The sequence below is a fragment of the Natator depressus genome, chromosome 4 (genome assembly GCF_965152275.1).
Source record: "Natator depressus isolate rNatDep1 chromosome 4, rNatDep2.hap1, whole genome shotgun sequence".
NCBI classification, from domain to species: Eukaryota; Metazoa; Chordata; order Testudines; family Cheloniidae; genus Natator; species Natator depressus.
The window spans coordinates 135,573,598-135,595,498 of NC_134237.1; the positions used below are offsets into that span (position 1 = coordinate 135,573,598).

General features: G+C 50.3%; 1 protein-coding gene across 4 annotated transcripts in view; it reads right to left on the reverse strand.

Annotated features, from left to right (window-relative positions):
* The window catches only part of ADAM33 (ADAM metallopeptidase domain 33), a 74,755-nt gene that overhangs the window by 20,044 nt on the left and 32,810 nt on the right, over positions 1 to 21,901 (reverse strand). For 2 of the 4 annotated variants that reach the window (XM_074951944.1, XM_074951942.1), the window contains exons 4-7: positions 16,829 to 16,907; positions 12,022 to 12,098; positions 9,240 to 9,426; positions 8,551 to 8,616 (exon numbers count right to left, since the gene is read on the reverse strand). In XM_074951944.1, the coding sequence (XP_074808045.1) occupies positions 8,551 to 8,616; positions 9,240 to 9,426; positions 12,022 to 12,098; positions 16,829 to 16,907 (409 nt within the window). Of the gene's footprint in view, positions 1 to 8,550; positions 8,617 to 9,239; positions 9,427 to 12,021; positions 12,099 to 13,392; positions 13,539 to 16,828; positions 16,908 to 21,901 lie in introns of those variants that run through there. The other 2 variants (XM_074951943.1, XM_074951946.1) reach the window with 2 other exon arrangements.

Here is a 21,901-nt window from a genome sequence, read left to right on the forward strand (position 1 = left end):
ACCACGCTGGGGACCGGCTGCCCACTTCCGCTCCCGTAACTGCCGGGCGACGCTACCGCCCATTGCTCAGGCTGGCGACGCAATGCCAGGACAGGAGTCCGTGCGTTTTAGCTGGCTTGCCACGGGACTTAGCAATGGAAAGCCAGCGGGAGGATCCAGAACCACAGGGCCAGCTGACCTCTGCACAGTGCAGCTTGACAACCTGCGATCTAAATCTCTGGGCCTGATTCTCAGCTGAGGCTGAGCGGAGAGGGGAGGGGAAGAGAACCGGTTACAGCTCCCTGATCCCAAGGACTAGTCTGCCCGGGCCTGGCGAAGGCTTGAGTACCCAAGGAGCTGCCCTAATACGCTACTGGCACTGGGTCTCTAACGGACCCTAAGCCAGCGGAGGACAGAGGCCTGCTCTGCCAAAACCCCTCCCCACCATGCCCCCTACAGAAGCCAGGGGAATTCCCTAGTGGCCACTCACAGCCAGGCAAGAATCAGGTGCTGGGTGTCCCATTCTCAGCTCCCACGCAAAGGGGGTGTGGCGGGGGGGTTAGCAGCACCAGCATACGTGTGGCCTGAAATAGGGACCTGGCATAAACGAGGTCTTACAGAACCACACAGCGACAGGCACACTGCTACGACTCCTTTTTTCAATTTCAAATAAAAGGGTGTTTTTGCCTGGCAAGCGAGCAGTCGCCGGTGGCAGCTGCAGCCCAAGCCCTGTGGCCCTGGGAACCTCAGTGTGAAACTGAGTGCAAGTCAAAGGGAAAGTGACCTCGCTGAGTTCCAGCGGCCGAGCTGAGAAGGACAAACACGAGGGCAGAAGTAGGGCAAAGGAAACGGGATTCCCAGGACTTGATTTGTTGCAGCTGCTGAGGTGGGTGAGCAGGATTCCTCACAAAGAGGGAGAGGGAGATGAGGTCCTGTGCTCTCAGCACCTCAGAACTGGGGGCTAGGAACTCCTGAGCTCCAACACTGACATGCCTTGTGCCCTTGGGCAGTCACTGGCCCGTTCTGTGCCTCTGTTTCCCCACCTGTGATTAAAGCCTCACCTTGGGTGAGGATTCATTTGCTCATATCTGTCACGTGCTTTGTATATGGAAAGTCCTATATAAAAACCACCACTCTGAGCTCTTCCAAGGCAGTGACTCAGGAACAGGGCACCGGCAGCCGTGCTTCATCGAGCCACATGCCCGTCCTTTCACGCTGACTTTTACATAGCCCCGCAGTCATCCCGTCTCTCCCAGGACCGATTTGTGAGCCTAATCATTGGAGTGTTAGACCCGCAATAGAGGTGTTTCTACGGGATGGGGAGCAAGCAGATACCGGACAGTGTTGGTATACAACACTTTAAATGCTTTTTTTCCCCGTATTTTTCTCGGAACATAAGATTGTTTTTACACAAAGATTTCTAATAGTCCTTGACCTTAAGTCCTTGCTTCAGTTGCTAACTTGCAACGCACGCATTCATGCCAAACACACGTCATTCATACCAAGCCTCAATGACCTATAACATATTACATGGCTATATATGAATCACAACGTATATTGAGTTTTATATATCTCCCAACATTCCCCCTTCTTGATACATGATTAATGCCATTAATTATTGCAGGTTTCAGAGTAGCAGCCGTGTTAGTGTGGATCCGCAAAAAGAACAGGAGGACTTGTGGCACCGTAGAGACTAACCAATTGATTTGAGCATAAGCTTTCGTGAGCATCCGATGAAGTGAGCTGTAGCTCACGAAACCTTATGCTCAAATCAATTGGTTAGTCTCTAAGGTGCCACAAGTACTCCTTTTCTTTTTATTAATTATTGCATCACTTTATAATTTTGCAAGCAATTTAATTGTATATATGACTTGCATTAAAACTTTCTATTTGGCAGTATAAACATAGGTTAACAAAATTATTAATGCAAATAATGAAACAATAGGATGTAGCATTCAATTTAGAAGAGCTGGGACACTGGGAGACCATTTTTTAAACATTATACCAATGAGAAATTACCAAATTTTTTTTATGTTAAAATTTGACCACCGTGAGTTAAAATGTTATTTTTTTAGCTGAGCAGATAGATACATTTTTTGCATATTTCCTGATTTTTTTGCTTTTACCAATTTATTTTTTTATTGTTTTTAATGTATTTTTAAATTAAAGGACCAGTTTACATTTTTTGGTTTTTAAACAATTTTTTTTTTTTTAAAAAGAGAGGACGTTGGTAAATAATTTTCTGAATAACGATCTTTGTTACGTTACATTTACATGACTTAATTGGGTCTTCTTTTGTTATCCTTTTTTAAAACACACAAATACACCCATTGCCTAAATTAAACATGGTTGTGCCATTAGAGGTTAAGTACTGCATGGTACAGTGTTTGCTTGAATGGTTTGAATGACATTTTTTCAGGGACCAAGTTCGTTGTGGGCATACCCGTTTGCTTTGTTTTTACTTTTTACAATGTTTTGTTAAATTTTACTAATTTATCATTTTCTTTTGAATTACGTGTGTTTTACTTATTTTTATTTGCCATAACTTTTTATTAATAATTTCTGGCAACACCCGGGCGACTGCTGCTGGTTTTTGTGTTGTGTAACAGCATTTCGCCTTTTTACGTTATATTTTTTTTTGAATTTTGTAATTTGTTGATTTTATATATGAGGATTTTTGAACCCTTTAAAAGGCCATTGCCCATCACTTATCAGAGTAACCATTTTTTTTTACGCACTGTATTTTATAAGTTTGCATTTGTACACATTGTATTCCTAGTACCGTTTTACTGTTAATTTTAAACAGACCAAAAAGATTTGCATTTAGAGACTTTTCTAAGGCTTGGGCTTGTTTTAACTGGAGTTTTACACCTTTTTTGTTCCGATAATACATCACAATTTTGACACGTGTTTGTATAGCCCCCAAAATTTTACCCAACGCTGACTTGTTTTTGGTAACATTTTAATATTAAATGAGATTAAAACTTTAGCTTCAGCTTCAATACTGCCCACACTATATTTTTATACACTTTTTATTTTGTTTAGTTCTGGTTTTTTATTGTTGTTGCCATGCTTGTACTAGAGGCAGATGGCGTACACGGCGGATGTTGTGCACTCATGTTTGCTTGCGCTTTTTTTAACCAGATTGTTTGATTTACAATAGTTGGGGCTTTGATTACATTTATATATAGGTGCTTGTTTGCCATGATTTTTGGTGCAATTTGGTTTACTGGTATTCGATTAATAAACATAAAAAACTGACCATATTTTTGAAAATATATTTCCCTATTAATTTTTTTAAAGCAACTTAATTTTATTATTACGGAAGGATTTGCTATTACACCATATTTTGATCATTTAAGAGCCACTGACATTTTATTTTACATGAGTATTAGCCAATTTTTATTAGTTACATTTAGGGTGACTACATTAAATTTTAAACTTTAAAAGGTAAAGTTTAGAGTACTTGTATCTAGATTGTTTTTATGGTAACTAAATTAGTACATATTGCTTTTTAAAAATTTTTGGCTTGAGATACTCCCATGTTACATTTTCGCCATGTTTTTGCCCTGTTTTAAATTTTACCTCAAAAGGGTCCCGAATTCAGTGGTTTATTTTTGTTTGCTGCTCACCTTATGCAGGTTTTAACAAAGTTTTTTATGTTCTTTTGCACCTTAGGCCATAGAGTGACACAGGTTAATAATTTTTATTATTTTTTGGAAGTTTGTTAGGTACCCACTTTACCTTTTCCGTTTTTTTTATTTACCGCAAAGCCACCATGTATGTGTGTGTATACACACACACACACACACACACACACACACACTAGGTTTAACCTCCTGTTTTATAGCTTGAGCTTTAGTAACTATCATAACTTTTAAAGGTTTTTTGCTGCTAATTTAGCTAAAGCATCCGATTTATTAATTATTATTGATTTTGATGCCCTTTAATACGTTTTACTTTTAATTTCTCTGATTTTTTTTTAAACCAATTATAGATAGATTTTCAAAAAAAAAAAAAAGAGAGAAATTTGGACCACATTTCTTTCCTCAGCTGTTTCCCAATGTTTTTTCTTTTTAACTTTCAGTGGAAAGTAACAGGGTCTTGCACCACAAAGTTTGAATGTATATAGACATAAAGAAAGTCTGCAACATAATTTTTTTGTTCAAGCAGATCACTAAGAGCTTTGACCTTTGCTCCCTGAGCTGAAGTTCTACTTATAGAACCAGAAATAGCTTCCCCATCAGTTTGTGCAGCTGCAGAACCCTGTACATTTTTTAGAGCTCTTATGGTATGAACTGCCACTTGTAAACCAACCCTTTTTTTTCTTCCCCTTTTGTCCCGAGGCTTAACACTTTATTTACCGGGGGTGCTTTTTTAACGAACTTTGGTTCAGTTTTTGAAAGTGGGCATTTATGCTTCTTTCCTTCCATCAGGAGGGCATATGGTAACATTATGGCTTGTTTGTTATTTTTACAAGTAACTTTTTTGCTCGTTAACATTAAGGTCCATTGGGCCCTTCTGGTATTTGATATTTTTTCCCTGCTGTTTTTCTGATAAAAACATACCTCAGGGGAGAGCGAGGTGTTTGTAGGGGCTGTGCCGGTTGTCAAAGCAAAAGCTTTGATGACCCACACAGCAATTAACCACTTTTCCGCCCCCCCAGACTCCAAACTGCTGCTTCGTAGGGGTTAATTTTTTAGACTTGTATGTGACCGGTATTAACTTTTTATTAGTTTTTGCATCAATACCACTGCTAGACTGTGCTGGGTTGCTGCCAACTTACTGACAAACGGCTTGTTTATCTCTGGGAATTTCAATGCTGGAGCTTGCATTAAGGCTTGTTTTAAATGACAGAAAGCTTCTTTTGTTGTTGTTGCTGAGGGCCCCCCCTCCCTAAACGTTTTTTAGTAAATGCCACCAAGGTCCAGTGATTGCGGCAAAATTCCAGATGTGTTTTTTTAAATAGTTAAACCCGCCTAACATCACCCTTAACGCATGAGAATTCTTTGGCCTGGGTACATTTAATAATGATTTTACCTTTTGTTGATTTACCTGAATTTTTTGTTTCCCTAGGGTCACCCCCAAATAATTTTTTTCTTTGCACTAGTTGGGCTTTTTTTTTTCCCCCTTAGCCTTGAAACCCGTTTTCTGAATGAGTTTTAACACCTTTTCAGTTCGCTCAGTCACCTCCTCTTTCGTGTTCCCCCCCCCACCCCACACACACACTATGTTATTTACCTAGGAGGAGACTTTTAATTCTTTTCGGAGAATTGATCCAGCAGTCGCACCACATGTTGGAGCGCAATAGCCGGAGCGCAGCGTAGGTCCTGGGGAATGGTTTTCATAAGCACGGTTGTTCCTTAAAAGTAAACGCAAAGCGGACCCAACAATCGGGATGCAACAGGATGGCGAAAAAACAATGCGCCATATTTATGACAGAGAACCATTTAGGGCCCCCCTGTATTTTTGCCATTCCTTGAGGTAGATCTGCTACTATTGGTGCCATGGGGGGGGAGCGGCGGGGGAAGCTTTATTAATTTGTCTAAAATCCACGATCAATTTTTAATTGTTTGAGGCTTTTAATATGGGCCAAATTGGGCTACTGTATGCGGAATTTCCCTTTTTAATTAATTCCTGTTCTTCTAATGACTTTATTATTATTATTTTTTTAATTCCTGCCTCTGCTTGCACACGATATTTATATTGTTTCTGTGGTGGCCCTTTATTCCCCATGATTTTAACACATGCTTTGATTTACCACATTTTGCTTTATTTTTCATGTATACATTGGGAAACCCCTTTACCCTCACATGCCGTTTTTCATAGATTCATAGATACTAAGGTCAGAAGGGACCACTATGATCATCTCGTCCGACCTCCTGCACAACGCAGGCCACAGACTCTCACCCACCCGCTCCTGCGAAAAACCTCTCACCTCTGTCTGAGCTATTGAAGGCCTCAAATCGTGGTTTAAAGACCTCAAGGAGCAGAGAATCCTCCAGCAAGTGACCCGTGCCCCACGCTGCAGAGGAAGGTGATCCAGTATAGTCTTTTACACTGCTTCTGCAGCACATATGCTGGGAACGTACCCCGCTGTCAGGACACTTTCCGTTCAGCCCGGCACACGCCACAGAACTTTATTAGTTAAACTCAAAACTAACCGATTTCTTTTTTAAAAAGGAGCTCCCAATGTTGCTGGCTCAGCCGCCTGATCTGTCTGACGCATTTGTTTTCTACAAAAAAAATCCCCCACTCTCTCTCTCTGGGGAGAGCTATTTTTACTGAAGGATACTTTTTTTTTGTCACGGTTTCCCCAGGAAAGAAGGTTGCTGTAATAATTTCTGACACATATCGAGTTAAATTACAGCTTTTATTTACAATATTTATACCAGCCCCACTATTCAATCAGGCATCTTTGGGTTCATTATTTTTTTGACAAGGACAGTTGTCCTAGGCCTCCCGTTTGAATCCATTTTAATTTAGTGACCATTTCCCACTCCTGAGGACCCGTTTCCGGTGGGAGCAACTGGTCATCGGGGCTTCCCTACAGAGCAGGCGTTTCTGAACCCTTGGCTTCCAGAGCTGCGACCTTTTTTTGCTCCTTAAAATTTTTTTTATTCTTTGTCTTTTTTTTTTTAATTAATTAATTCATGCATCCGTTTTCCATTTTACTTTCCTTAATTTTAAATACCTCCAAGTGATATTTTGAATCACATTTACTCCTTTTGGGGGCTCATTTTGATTATTTCACCCTCTCCCTCCTTGGGATGGGGTGTTTTGTTCTTTACCACGAGTTTGGGGGGGTTGTTTTTTTCAGTATCCTGATTTATAAGCACTCTTATCTGCATATGTTATTGCTTTAACAAAAGGTACTCTGGGTTTCCATTCTTTCACCTGGCTTTCCCCGTCATCATTCGTTGGCAAACGACCCAGTGCTCCAGTGCATCCATAACAGGTAACCCCTTGTCCTGGGCTGCTTGGCTCACCAAATTAGTAGACAGAGCAAATACATTTTTGTTCAGTCCTTTCAACACATTATTTCAAAATTCCCTCGGACTCCAATCAGCTGCCATCAAAGAATCAGCTGTGACATGTCTGGTGACCTCTGCCCTGGGATTAGTCACCGGTTGCATTTCTTCAACCCATAATCCCAGCGTTATTTTCCTTAACAGGTAATCCCTGGGTGACTTTCCAGGCTTCATGTAATCTGCACTGGACAACACCTTCATGGGTCTTTGACCTCTCTGTTTTTTTTTTTAAAACAGCATCATAAATCGCGGTATCAGTTGTTGTGCTTCTGGCTGCCTGTCCCAGGCAGTTTTCACTCGATTTACTGCCTGCAGCTGCCACGATGAACCTATAAGATTAATTCATATTTAAATTCTTTGTTCCTCCTAATTCGGAGCACTGTACCAGCCATGTAGCTAAATTTTTTATATTCACTGGGCCCAGTGACTTGACCGCCAACTGTAAGTCTGACGAACTCGCAGGAATTATTTGGGTCTGCTCTGACCGTATCTCCCCGGCTGCATCCTTAATGGTTGATCTCTGGTCTGTTGCTGCTACAGGCTTCTCTGGCTTAGGCTCTTCCAGCCAGTTTCTGATCTCTTTTCTTAACTTAGTATAAAGCCCCTCTCGAGGTTGGCCAAATTCCCTTCTCTTTTGACCCCCCCCTCGCAGATTTTCTTCACACCAAATAGCATTTTGGAATCCAAATCCAAATCAAAATTTTTTTCTTTTTGACACAGACACAACTTGCAGCTCCTGTATTTTCACTTGCTTTTTTAATGTCGCTAGAGTTTTCTGGCACCAACTGTGAGAAACGCTTGCGATTTTCTCTTCCTTTTCCTTAGTCAAATCCCAAATTAACTGTTTCATTTCTATGACTTGATGGTCTAGTTTATCTTTGTCTGCTTTAATTTTTTTTCCAAGCCATCACTCTTTTTTCCAGTTCCCTATTTTGTTTTCCCATTGTTTTAACTGAGTCTGCATTATCTGTGCCTGCGTGTGTGTTTTACATGGTTGTAAGCCCTGGTCATTAGCAACCTATTGACCTGCTGGACTCTGTAAACCTCTGTAACAATTAACCATTTATTACAATATCCATTAAGCATTTATTAACCCTTTATAAAAGGAAACTTTAATACAAAGGGCTCCCGTTTCCTCTGCAGCCCCATTCCTATCCCAGCACTATGCCTTTGCCCCACTCATCGGTCAGACATTTTGGTTACAGATCAACTCCTTGGGGGCAGAGACCTGTTTTCTCTGCATGTCACCCAGCACACTTGTGGGCCCTATGAAGTAATAATGACGGGTACCTTCTGGGTACCACTGGAAGATTAAGAGTGGATATAATTATGATGGATGGATGGATGGATATGATTGATCTTGGCCATTCCGAAGAACAGATAAAAAATAAAAACCTGACAGAAAGACAGGGATCCTGGCTCTTCTGAATGACAGACAAAGACCACGCTGTCCCAGCATCCAGCCTCCCTCCCTGACAGTCGTCCGTGTTCCTCCAGCTGGCGGTCAATTGGAGCCAGTTTCTGAGAGTTAAGTGCTCACCAGGGTGTAATCAGCGACAATGAACAGCTCCATGTACTTCAGGGTCCTCCAGGTGTCTCTCTTTGCCTGCACAACAAATCACAAGCGTCACCAGAAAGGAGGAAAAGGAAGCCAGTGCAACAGACAGGAATCAGTCCAAATTCTCAGCAACCCCAATCTTGACATTCAAGATCACGTGCATTGAATGGCAATGGGGAAACAGTCAGAGAAAGGGAAACTGAGGCACGGAGCAGCCAAAAAAATCTTGGAGGCTCAGATGCAATTTGCTGATCTGGAACAGGACTGTGACACCAACGTTAGCCCCCCCGTACCTCGCGGAACCCGTTATGGTATCTTTCTGGACCAATACTCAGTATCACGTTTCGTCCAAACCAGGGCAACCTTCAACACCGTGCTAGGGCACCAGGCTTCATCCCAGCCCAGAGGGAAGACCACCGCCTGCTGAGCCACGAGCACTGCTCCTGCAACACCGGTGTCTCCCTTGGAGAGCTCCCATCTGAGCACACGCCAGGTCTGACCACGGTTAGCTCCTACAAGCTCCGCCGCCCAGGGTGGCATGACTGCAGGAGGGAGCTGTTATCACACCCTGCTTTATACGGACACACGTGGGGAGCTGCCCACAGCTCTCACCTGCCTCCACACAGGTAAGGACCCTTTAACAGGACAGTGAAAGGAAAGCAAAGACTTACCCGCTGATGCACCGGCTTGACGAGTCTGGCAACGTCAGCTATGCTGCTTCCTAACAGGCCGCTAGGCCCACAAGTCCCGCCTTCGACTGGCAAGTGCTCTGCCCGAAAGAGGATGTGATGCTCAGGTTCCGGGGTCCCCAGGGGTTTCAAGTAGTAGCTGTCATTGACATTCAGCACGATCAGGCCGCTGGCAATAAAGAGAGGAGAGCTGTGAATGGAAAGGGAACTTCATGCACACGAGGAATTAAAGGGCAACTCTGACCAAGTTAACCAGGGGAGCAGAGCAGAGACAGACGCCATGACCCAGCGAAGCACTTATGCATGGGCCTAGTTGTAGAAGGTGAGCAGTTCCATTGACTTCTAATTACACGGGGCCCAACATAACAGCCTGTTGGAGTGCAGTCTGGAGGCACTCGCTGGATTAGTACGGACCAGGCACAGAGCGGCGTGAGCACTTTACAGCTGCTACAGGAAAGGGGGGGCGTCAGGGTAGACTTTGAGAGGGAAGGCAGGAGTTGCTTGGCAAGCGTTCCCCGGCGCTGTTCCTAGGGGAAAGGGTGGCACGAGTCAGAAGTGGGTGCGAGAGACAATGCGAGAGAAATTCAGATGGAGGATTAGGGTGAAGGGCAGGCATTTGGAGAGGTGGGACAGATAGAAGACAGACAGAAAGAGAGATGGGAGAAGAGATGCCGATGGACCAGCGAATAAACAGCTGTGAATAAATGGATCCAGCAATTTCATGCCTTGGAAAGGATCAGCTCACTCTGTAGCTAGGGGCCTAGCTCGCTCCTTACGGATTTGATCTGAACCGTTTTGGCCCACCGGCAGTAACAAAGGTCTCTCATGCTAGCTCGTCCCCAGCCCTGCCCCAGCACTCCCCACCAGGGAGCCTGCACACCCAGCTGGATCATGCAAACTCCGAGCTGCTGGCAATGCAGGGCCTGAACCAGGAATCTGGTGCTCATGCAAAGCCATTTACCCCAAGCAACCACAGCAAGCCAGGGCGCATGCCTGAGCAGGAGAGCGGGCCCAGAGTGCTGGAAAACAGACCCCTGCAGACACCAGAGACCTTGGCATCTTTATGGCACAAAGGAGAACAAACATCAAATGAAACCCCCAGCTGACAAATCCTCCACCGCTGTCTCGGTCAGTTGCAGCCTCTGGCAGGAATCCTGTGTCAGATGAAAGCTGACACCCAGGCCGTCCAGCTGAGGGGCTGGCCCCAACATCCATAACATTCCCCCATCAAATCGAAATCACATGTGCGCATAGCTGGGCGATTACTTCACCTGCTTGGATTGTTTAACATGTGGCTCAGAATCTGCCAGACCCTTAATCCTCCTGCTGTCACCAGAGAGCTAAGGACAGCGCTGAACAATAGGGTACAGTTTCTCCTCCTCCTCCCGAGCTGGCAGCCCTGCCAGATTTCATTATTTAACCACCTAGGCATTTGGACGCTGATCCCCAGCTCTTCCATAGCACTTTCAAAGGAGGTCAGTATCATTAGCTCCATTGTACCGATAGGGAAACTGAGGCACGGAGTGGGAAAGTGACTCGCCCAGGGTCACCCTATAGGCCAGTGGCAGAGCCAGCAATAGAAATAGTCATAGGAATAGCCAGGTCTCCTGAGCCCCAGTCCAGTGCTCTATCCATTAGGCCACATTGCCTTCATGCTCCCAGTGTCGAGTGAGAGGCAAAGACCTGGACAGACAGACCAACTGTTTAGACAGCCTCCCCCTCAACCCTCCTCACTTTATCTAAAACGCTACCAGCATCAGCCATTGCTATTCGATCTGTTGGTAAATTGCCACAGGACTCCAGCTTTGGGAGACAGCTCCGTCCTTACCTCTAGCCAATTACACGGGCTCTGCCATTCGGGGCCGCGCCTGGCACGTTGGCCTTTTACATCAAAATGGCAGAGGGGAGTTAAATCGCAAAGCGAGCCAGTTCCACAGGCGATTCCAGACCCATCCTACCAGCTGCTGCTGGAGGAGATCGTTTATAGTGTATCTGGCATTTTACAGACAAAGAGCCCAGTGCTCCACCGTCCTGCATTTTGCGTCGTCAATTTCGTCAGGGCGAAGCGCCTGTAACAGACTCCCAGGTCAGAATGGCGCACGAAGGCACAAGGCAATGGAGAAATGGGCCCAAAGTCTCTATCTAGCCATCCATCTTCTTATGCTGTGCCCATCACTGAGGCATCAGGGCAACTGCGTCCAGATGATCTGACGGTCTTGTCTACAGCGGCGTCCTTTGCACCAGTGCACGTGACTGGGGAAGGGAAGCGATGAAAGATCAAGTGCAGCGAAGCACCTCGCTTGCTTCCCGAGCGCTGCGTCTGCCACAGACAAACAGCGGAGAACGCACTTGGCACGGTAGGTGTGTTGGCTTCACTTGGAGTTTTCCTTGTTGGTTTTGTTATGGCTGCTGTGAGTTGGGGGGTTGATTGGGCCCCTGGTCGAAAGGGGTTTGGAAGCAGGATGTTTTATAGTTTCACAGTCTGAAGGGACCGCTGGGAGTGTGATGTGCTGCACAACACAGGCCAGAGAAGCTCCCTGTGTGAACGCAAAGAGCAGTGGTCTAGTCGGCGGGCAGGGGGGTCCAGGCTTTGCAGGCCATGTGGCTATTCAACGGCTTGGCCAGGATGAACAAGGGCCTTGACTACGATGTATGAACTGTGCTTTCCCTGCCAGGAGTTTCCGCCTCCATTGTGTGTCACACACCGAGCCCACACCCTGTCCCCAGTTCCCCCCCCACCCGCATGCCAAACTCTCCTCCTTACCTGATCCCCGAGCAGGTGCTGAGAACCACCCAGGAGCCCTGGTACCCTCGCACGTGGCCGTGGTAATAACAGTGATCCTGGGGAAAGGGAAACAGACAGCAGTGGTTGGCTACCATTGGCCATCAGACAGACAGACCCTGCTGCTTGCTACTCCCACCCACTGCTCGGTGACAAACCAACCCTGCTGTGGCCCCGATTAAATCAAGACTAAATCATGTCACCCGCCAACCCACTCCATCTAAGGGCAGGGAATTCAACACACCTTATCTGCACCCCCCGTAGGCTGTGTGAGGGACTGTACCAAATTCAGCCACTTGTCCTGTCCAGGCCCGATCGCACTCCCATCAAAGGCAATGAGCGTTTCGCCATGACTTCCATGTGAGCTGGACCGGGGGCCCAGGAGATCAGAGCTCTCTCACTTAGAGCACCCTGCTTCTGTAGCTCTGGGCATACGTCAGGCAGCCCATAGGGGAAATAATCCCCGCCCCAGAGAATAAACCCCACACAGCTGCTAGAACAAAGCCAGACTGACCATGAGTCTGGATCCCAAAGTTCACTGGACTCGGGAGTCCTGGACTAAATTCTCACTTCACTTTACGAAAGTGGATGAGTATCATTATGCCCACTCTACAGATGGGGAAACTGAGGTGCGGGGCGGTGACCTGCCCAAGGTCACGAAGCAGGTCAGTGACAGAGTCGGGAACAGAACCAGGGGCTTCCAACTCCTGTCCCTTGCTTTGACTACCATCTCCCACCAAGCTGCGGTGCAGCCAGTAAGGACAATTTGAAGGCCAGCTGCCGTGCGGTACAGGGAAGGCGGATACCCACGAGGCGGAGGGATGGAATGAGACACCATCGGAAGGGCAGGAAGGCCTGAGGTGGGCTGTGTGGGGAGACCAGATGGGGGAGGCGGCAGGAGAACGGGGGCAGGAGGAAAGCAGCTGCCTTCTGCTGCGTGTTTCTCTTTCCCTGGGATGGGAGGTGCCATATCCCGTCCAAGAGACACAAGCAGCCGTGTGCTGCTCACATTCCTAACGATACATGCGTCAGCCCCACTGCCAGGGAAAACAGGTCACCCCAGCTCCTCACACAAGCAGGCCCATGGCGAGCCACGTTGGGAGGGGAGGGTGTCCAGTTATCAGCCTCAGGGGGCCTACGTCTGCACATCGGGGCCCACCATTTCAAAGCAGGCACCCTCAGTGCAAAGCTGTCTGGGGGCTAAACTGTGCCCACTCGCGGGGGACTTGGGGAGACAGGGCAGAGCTGCCCCTGAGAGAGCTGCACCCACAGTGGAGGGAAAACTAGCTCCGCGGGATCTGCACGGGCCCGGCAAAGCAAACCTGAGCTTCGGGGAACACGCTTTCCGCTGACCTGGCATCCCGATGTCCTCAGACCACAGCCCGAGCCCGGAGGAGCCTGCCCCCAGCAGCCTGGCCCAGGGAAGGGAGGAGAAGCAGGGTTCCATGGGTCTGGAGAAACCATGCTCTGGGCCAGCTTTGTGATTTGGGGTGTGGGAGATGAGTGGGAGACAGATACCCTGAGGACAGGCTGCTTAGACTATCACACGTTAGAGATGGAGGGATGGTGCCCTGGTGACAGAATATCTTAAAGTGGGGTTGTGGGATCACTGGAGAAAAAAAGAGAGAGAAAAAGAAAAAGAAAAAAGGCTTAATATTGAGGCTCTAACCTCCCGGGGCGATAGATTCGATTCCGATAGATGGGTAGGCTGAAAGAACAAAAGCCTAAATGACAGCAAGGGCGTGGTGGATGGGGCAGACTCGCTGGCTCCTCTGAAGCCTGTAGCCCCATCTCCCCTGGCCACAGAACCGTGGCTGTAACCACAGTTCAAGCCTGGTGCCAGATAAGCTGGTTTCCAACACCCCGCTTGGCCGGTAGGAGTGTGTGGGTGGGATTTACGATCACCTCCGCCCGTAGAGAAATGGACCTGAATGCATTGGACGAGAGGTGCACTGGGGCTCCAGCGTGATTTTTAAATATCTTTAGTTCAGCCTGGCCCCTACTAATGCTGCCTGGCCAGACAGCAATGGCTTTGTGCCACCGGCTGCTAAACGGAGCTCGCCACTGAAATCAATGGGGCTTGAAACCAGACAGCAGGATCCAGGCTTGTAACAGAATCCAGTTTTGTTTTTAGATGGCAGTGTGGTCCTGGGGGAAGGTCTGGGAGGCCGGAGTCCTGGTTTCTCTTCCTGGCTCTGCCACTGACCTTCTGTGTGGCCCTGGGCAAGTCACTTCCCCCTCTCTGTGCTTCAGTTTCCCCCCCAAACACACACCCTTTGTCTGGCTTGCCTTTGGGGCAGAGACTCTCTCTCGCTCTGGGTTTGTACAACACCTAGCACAATGGGACCCTGATCCCAGTTATGCCCCCTGGGCTTTCCTGTCATACCAGTAATAATAAACCAAGTTTTTAAGCCTGGTTCTTTAGTCAGCACAAGGCTGGCTGCCCAGCAGGCATCCAGCAACAGCGCTGTGGTCTGGCTATTGAGGTATTTAGACTGAGGTCCCCTGCCCTGGAATCTGTGCCCATAACACCAGACAACTTGCAAAATCGGTGCAGCAGGCTTTCTGCGAGGGATTGAATTTCCCCCTGGCTCCATCCATCCACCCGCTTCCTTTCACTATGACAGCTTCACTTCAGGGCTGTTTGCCCAGCCTGTCTGGTGGGAGCCTAAAGAGAGGGACTCCGTCTGTTAAATCAAGCTGTCTTTCCTACACCCACCTCTTCCCTAGTTTGGGCGAGGTTAGCTGACAGGCGACCCTCACAGTGCCATGCCAGAGTGCAGGTAAGGGATACACGGCAAAGGGCACTGTGCCCACCTCTGGGGTGGAATGGGGCTGCTAATCAACAGAGCCCAGAAATTTAGGACAGGATCTGAAAAGCAGAGAGCTGGTCAAAAAGCAAAACAAACAGGAGAGGGAATTTGGTGAAATTTTTCCCCCCCAATGTTTCCTCTGTTTTACAAAATGTGGCGTGTTTCTTTCTTTCTTTCTTACTTTTAGAGTTGGTTAAAAACTCAGGGGGAGATGTCACAAAATTTGTAAGTGTTTTCCCTGCGTTGTTTGAATTGCAAAGTTTGAAATGCTGAGGAGACGTTTTAGGTTCGAAAGCCATCGTCAGCCATCTGCAGAAGAATATAGCGCCTAAGGTCTGGGGGTTAGGCAGACAGAATGAAAAGGGAATCTAGCCAGGAGAGCAGAGTTCCCAGCACTACGCAGACAAGACATGAAAAGAGCAGCTCTGGGTAAGGAGACTGTTGGTCTAAGGGGATTGGATGGCCCCTGTGACTGTCGAATCTGACAGTCTTTAATGCACGTATCCTCACAACACCCCAGTGCGGTGGTGAAGTCAGCTGGAGCACTCACACCCTTTGAGAATCTGTGCCGTAAACCAGCCACAGCCCTCGGAGGCTCCCGAAGAGGAGGCCCCCCAACAGAACAGCCATGTCAGCCTTGTGGAACTACACGGGCAGGGTGTGCTGTCCGGTGGTCACAGTAGGTGTCTGGGAGTCAGGACTCCTGGGTTCTATTCCTGCCGCTACACTCGCCAGCTTTGCTTCAAGTCGCTCAATCGCTGAGTGCCTGTTTCCATTCCCACAGCACGTGTTGGTTTATGGGTGTTTCCATGGGCACTGCCTCAGGGCGGGAGCCGAGCAGCTCCCCCGACACGAACAGATATCTAGCCCTCCCAAACACCCCTTGCAGGCAGTACTATTATCCCCATGGTTGAGGGGGGGAAACTGAGGCACAGAGAGGCTAAGTGAGTCACCCAAGGTGAAGGCTGTTGGAGAGCAAGGAACTGAACCCCTGTCTCCCAAGTGCTGGGTTAGAGCTCTGGCCATTGGACCATCCTTCTTCTCTGTGGTTTGACTTGTATTGTGACTTACAATGAAGGGGTGACCCTCACAGCCAGTGCTGTCCTCCATTCTTACCAGCCTGCACCCCTGGAGGGTCACCAGATCCCATCTGGAGGCGATAGGATACAAGCTGGTGAGAGGGAGGAGGTGTGAGAGGTGGAGTGTCACAGATTAGTGCAGTGCTGGTGAAAGATGATGGCGGCAGGGAGTCTAGAGAGATAGAGGCCAGATTCTCAGCTGGTGTAAATCAGCAAGCTCCAGTGATTTCAATGGAATGATCCTGATTTACACCTGCTAAGGACAGTCTCTTCCATTAGTGACTGGGCGGACACGACAACTACCTGACCTCTACATTTGCCCAGCTCCTCTCATCCCACAAGACCCCAAAGCACTGTACAACCATGAAGCTGTCCAGCTAGCTCTCAAGATACTCATCATGATATCCGACCACCCCACAACATTCCCCGAGTCCAGATGGGCCGTCTAGGCACACACCGTAAAAATCTCTCTTTTCCACCCCCTTCCCCAGATTAGGTACAAGCGCTACACAGGTATCACTTTGACCACCATAGAAATGCAGCCACCTCTGGAGTGGATCATGGCAGCTGTTTAACAGTAGCACCACACGATAGTTTGGGACAGGAAGTGAAGAATGCCATATTGTACAGGGGGGCTATAGACAGGTAGAATGTAATAACCTGAGCTGGATGGAATTTGCTTGGGACAAACACGCCCAGGTTTGCAAAGAGAGCCACCGGACCCTTAATGCCCACAACGGGACAGATCCTGAGCTTTACAGGTCATTCAAGGGACGGCGCCGCCAGGAGCACATCACCCCGAGCTGGGCGGTGGGCCAGCGCTGACTCAAAAGGGAAGAGAGTCACCAGCACCACTGCAAAATCTCTGCCGTTGGCAATGCTGGGCACCCTACTCACGGTGTCGTTGGGAGACAGCGTCACCGGCTGCCCGCCGGCTGAGTAGTGAGTCTCGGTGTAGTCCGGCGACAGCAGCCTGCTGGGAGAGAACAAGAGAACCTGGTGAGCAGGCCCAGGTCTTCCTAGCCCCTCCTTATTTTACTGCCTAAGAGGGGCAAGGACTAGCCAGTAAAAGGTGGGGGCTGGAGGATCAGATCTGGGGCCTTTCTGCTCCCGGCGAGTGCAAACCAGGTCAGTAGTGACTGACACCCAGGGCCACCTGATGGCTGCTTGGAGGCCAACTTGCGTCCACGGCACAGAAAACACGGCCGTTGCTGGCACTGATGGCCGCCTGGCCAGTCAGACTGGGCTGGACGCTCCCGCCTCGGCCCGGTGGTGGCCGCCCCTGGCACAGGCTGGGCCGCGGGAGCAGGGCCGCTTCAGTGGAGGGTTGTCTGGCCGCTGCTCTGGCTGCACCGATCCTGTGGCTCTACCGAGAGCCGCAACGCAGATTCCTTCCCTGCAGGCCCCTCCCACTAGGCACGTGGCGTTGGCCTCGCGCCCCTCCCGCCGAATCCCAGCGCCGACGTCGGCCGTCCCAGCAGGCAGACGCCCCAACGGACTGCACACAGACACGTCCCCAGACACACACACACGTGCAAACACACACACACCCCACACGTGAAGATCCACACAACACACCGAGGCCACAACCGCATCCATACGCGCAGACGCGCCTCTGTGCGTGCGCTCACCTCGCTATGTGTTCGCACAACTAGACACACCCAGGCAAACGGAAGGGGAGCTGGAGCTGGGAGGGGTCAATCGGGGAGTAGGGGGGTGGGCAGGGGTAGGCCGGTAGAGGAGAGCTGGGCCTGGGGAAGGGGAGAGGGCTAGGGGAGCCTAGAGCGCATAAGCCAAACCCTGAGCCCCTGCCCCAGTGCTGTTGTCTTGGAAACTGAGGCAGCCGCACAGAGGGAGCCATTCAAAACCAAGGCTGTGGGCTTCCCTGTCTCCCCCCTGGCCCCAATCATCGTTAGCCCAGAGAGGGGCGCAGACCCGGGGCCTGCTCACAGACATGCCTGGCGTGGAGAGGAGCGCGGCTCGGCCCCAGGGTTGGCTGCTGACTGGACCCCGCTCCCCTGCCTCTCTGGCTCTGGGATTAGGAGACATACGTTGAGCATGGATCACAACCTCTGGCTTCTTTCCAAAGGCCTCTGAGCCAGAAGTGCTTTGCCCCCTTCTGGCCTCCCCTCGGGTTCCCATCTCAGCACAGGCTGTCTGCTGATGGGACACTCCCGTAACGTCCTTGGGGGGATGGAGGCAAGGGGAACGGAGATCCGGGCTGCTGGGCCAGATCTGAGGCGGGAGGGCAGTGGGTGATCCCCCCCCCAGAGCTGGAGAAACGGGGCAGGAACTCGGAGGGAGCTGCAGAGAAGGGGCTGTCCGGGTTTTAACTCCTAAGGCCAGAGGGGATTTCAGAACTAACTCCAGGGACGCTGGACTTCCTACAATTCCCCCACCCACCCACATACCCGCCACCCGTCCCTGACCAATGCAGGCCGGGGCTGAAGATTGTCAAGGATGCCCAAATCCAAATCTGCCTGCCCCCCTTCTTTGGGAGCTGCCGGACCTGGGGCACGACAGACTCAGGTAGGCTTATGCCGGGGGCCACATGGGATGAGTCAGGAGAAATAAAACAAAACACAGTCAGAGTCAGTGAGGTCTCTTCCCTGAGGCATAGCATTTAGAGCGAGAGGTCCCAACAAGAACACACCCCAGGCCATGGCCTGGGGTGTGAAGCTCACCTCTCCCCCAATTTTCATGCCTCCATTAGTCTCCCCACGGGCACGATCTCCACCACAGGGCCCGGGCGGAGTTTGAACCCAGCACCAAAGCACAAACCTCTACCACTTAAGTTACAGGAACAATGCCCTTAGCTGGCAGCAGAAGTAGGCTATTACCCTCTACCTGCGGAGAGGGATGTGGGGGGGATATGCAGCCCAGGCCTCTGACACAAACAGCCAAATTTACAGCCCTGCCGAGGAGCAGAAGGGAGAAGCTGAGCTGGAGTTAACCCCTTGATTGCCATGGATCCGCCACTGCCAGGCATGAAATATCACTGAGGCAGCAGCAGCCGGCAAGATTTGCAGTAGGGCATCACGGTGCGTTTGTCCCTGCGAACGCGCGCTGCACAGCAGAGGGGCAGGAGGGTGGGAATCAAACAAGAAAACAACCCCCAACGTGCAGAGGGAGCCAAACATTTACATATCACTGGAGTAGGGGGGAGAGAAGCAAACTTTTCAGAACAAAACCAGGATTCGAGTTTTGGGTGGGGGAGGGGGCCTGGGGCTCGGGGGTCGGCTCACTCCCCGTCTCTGTGTTACCGGCAGGGCATAGGGAGGGGGCCTGTGTGCAGGACCCAGACCCCCGCTGACAAGCAGTAGGCAGAAGTGGCATGTTTCAAAACAGAAGGAGGGTCCAGTGCTTAGGGCATTAGCTAGGCCTTGGGACACCTGGGTTCATTGCCCTGCTTTGCCACAGACCTCCCGGGTGACCCTGGGCAAGTCACCTCACCTCACCTGCAAAGGGAGGCGTGAGGCGAAAGCCCATAAAGACTGTGAGGCACTGAGACACTGACAGCAGCTTTCTACACCCCTGAGCCAGAAGAAGCTGGTTCTGAGAAGCAGCAAAACTCCCCCCCCCCCATACACCCCCCCAGTGAGTCACTTTCCCACAGCTGCCTGCGATCTCTCAGCAGCCCTGCAACTGCCACACACCCAGCCCCGCGCTGACAAATGGCTTCCTGCTGTTTGAACGGACGACAAGACTCGGGAACAGAGACAGAACGTGTTAAAACCCCGAGCGAAGGCGGCGTTTGCCTCTTTCGGGGGCTCCTGCGCGGGGGAGGACGGGCGTCTCCGGGAGCGAAGTGAAGGGGGTCAGACAGGAATGACCCCACTGGAGGTGGGAGAGCAAAGATGGCCAAGTTCCTCCCCTTGCAGCCTACAGGCCAGAGCTCCTCGGAGGAGCTCCAAGCCTGGAGAGGAGCCAGCCAGGGTGGTCCAAGCGGGAGGGAGCGTGGTGGGAGGAATGGGATGAGCTTGAGCAAAATTGCTAATGGCCCGGCCTGTTAGCCTGGGGAATCGTCTCTCCAGGACATGGAGGCCCCATCTCATGGGGCACTTAGAAGAGGCTGCAGAATACGCTCTGATGTGCCACACTGCTCTGGCCGCAGCACTGTCATCCTGCAGGACCCCCAAGGGCTGCACAAGCTCTGCGCACATGGACCCACATACTCTAGCAGTGGAATCCACCCCTTGTGTGCCACAGTCTCTGCTTCCATTTCAGAAACACCCTCTAGCCCTCCTGGCTTCGAAGGAAACCTTGGCAATGTGACCCAATGCAGAGATGCCTGCCTGAGTGTGCAGAGAGCCTGAAACCATCGAAGAGGTTTGAACTGAGAGCCGAAGAGGGCAGTCTGAATATTAACCCTGTGAGCTATTTCACCACCAATCAGTTTGGCAGAAACATCCAGCTACCGTGCTATGCCCACAATCCCAAACTGCCTCTCCAGGTGCCAAAAGCCCCATCTGCCTCTCACCTAGTGACCCAAACCTCCAGCATCCCTCCAGCCATTTCTGGGATGCAGCCACACATGGGTCCATGGAAAAGTCTTTGGCATCCAAAACTGCAGCTGTGGGGACAATGAGTGAGCTGAATTCAGCAACAGGATAAACAACCCAGGAGCTGCTGTACTGATCTCACAATATGAATTTTTGTATCTCAAACATCTGGATTTGAATGAAAACAAAACTACTGCAGAATCGAGGGCTCTTGCCACAGAATTCAGCTTGTTGCTGAGTACATGGGGCCTTGGCCTGGCCCCAAAAACATAAATTACGTTCACCACCACTGAAATGCAGCCACCTCTGGGGGAGCTGTGACGTGGTCAGCCAGGGCGCATCCACACTACTCAAAGACAGCGGGCAGCTCGCCAGAAGCCCCGCAGGATTTCTAGCGTGCAGAGAGAACAGCCATGGTTAAGATCTCCTCTGAAAGAGCCATGCAGAGCAGTTGGCACAGAACCAGACTCGCCTAGGAGGTCGGAGATGGCTCTGCAGGGGGCTGAATGTTTGTTTCCCAGGAATCCATGGAGCTGGAATCTCCTGCTTAGGCCACTGAGTAATTCCCTTGGGCTCAGAGATAACTTTCATGCACTGGCTGGAATGGGGGAGAGACTAGAGAGCTCCCGAGATCCTCCCCATCTCTGGGATTCAGATAGAAGATGCCGACGGACGCCCATCCTCCCCTAGGCACGCTGGCAGGAGGCGGCTCGCTGCACCCACCCAGAAGATGGGGGAGGACGTGGTCTGGAGACTCCTCCAGGGTGGCAGTGACTCACCCTCTCGGGCAGCAGGCAGGAATTGAGGTGAGTGCTAGGAAAAGGCTCCAACATGCAAGAGCAATTGGGTATTGGGCAGGGCCCTCAGGGGAGGCAGCGGAGGCTGGAGAGCAGGGGGAGATGCAAGGAACAGCACTCCGCGGCGCCGGGCTCTGGCCCAAGTGGTCCTCCCGGCGGGGCCCTGCCTGTGTGTGGTGACCGCCATCGGGCAGCGCTATGAACAGTGACCATTGCACAGTAACAGGGGACGGGAGACAAGGGCAACCATCACGTTGTGGCAGGAGACGTGAACCCAGAGCGCGTGCGTCTCCTGGCCTGCTTCCATTCATCCCCCTCCCCCTGTAGCAGCCACTCCTCTCCTTCACTTCTGCCCTCCCCCACCTTCCTCCTGCCTCTTCCACCTTTGTCCTGGGCCCTTCCCTCTGCTCTGACAGGCTGGACCCAATGCACCGGGGCTCTCCAAGGATGGCAGGGAGCTAAGCTCTCACGAGTCACAGCCACAAGGCCACATCCCCAAAAGAAGGGCGATCCATGAGGAGTTCCCATCCAGACCCTCTACCATGGTGCTGGGCACCTGGGACACATCCTAACGAGGATGATGCTATTTAAGGGCCCGATCCCACAGAGTGAGTTCAGTGGTAGCTGAGGGGACTCAGCACCTTGCAGGATCAGACCCTGAGGGCTAGATC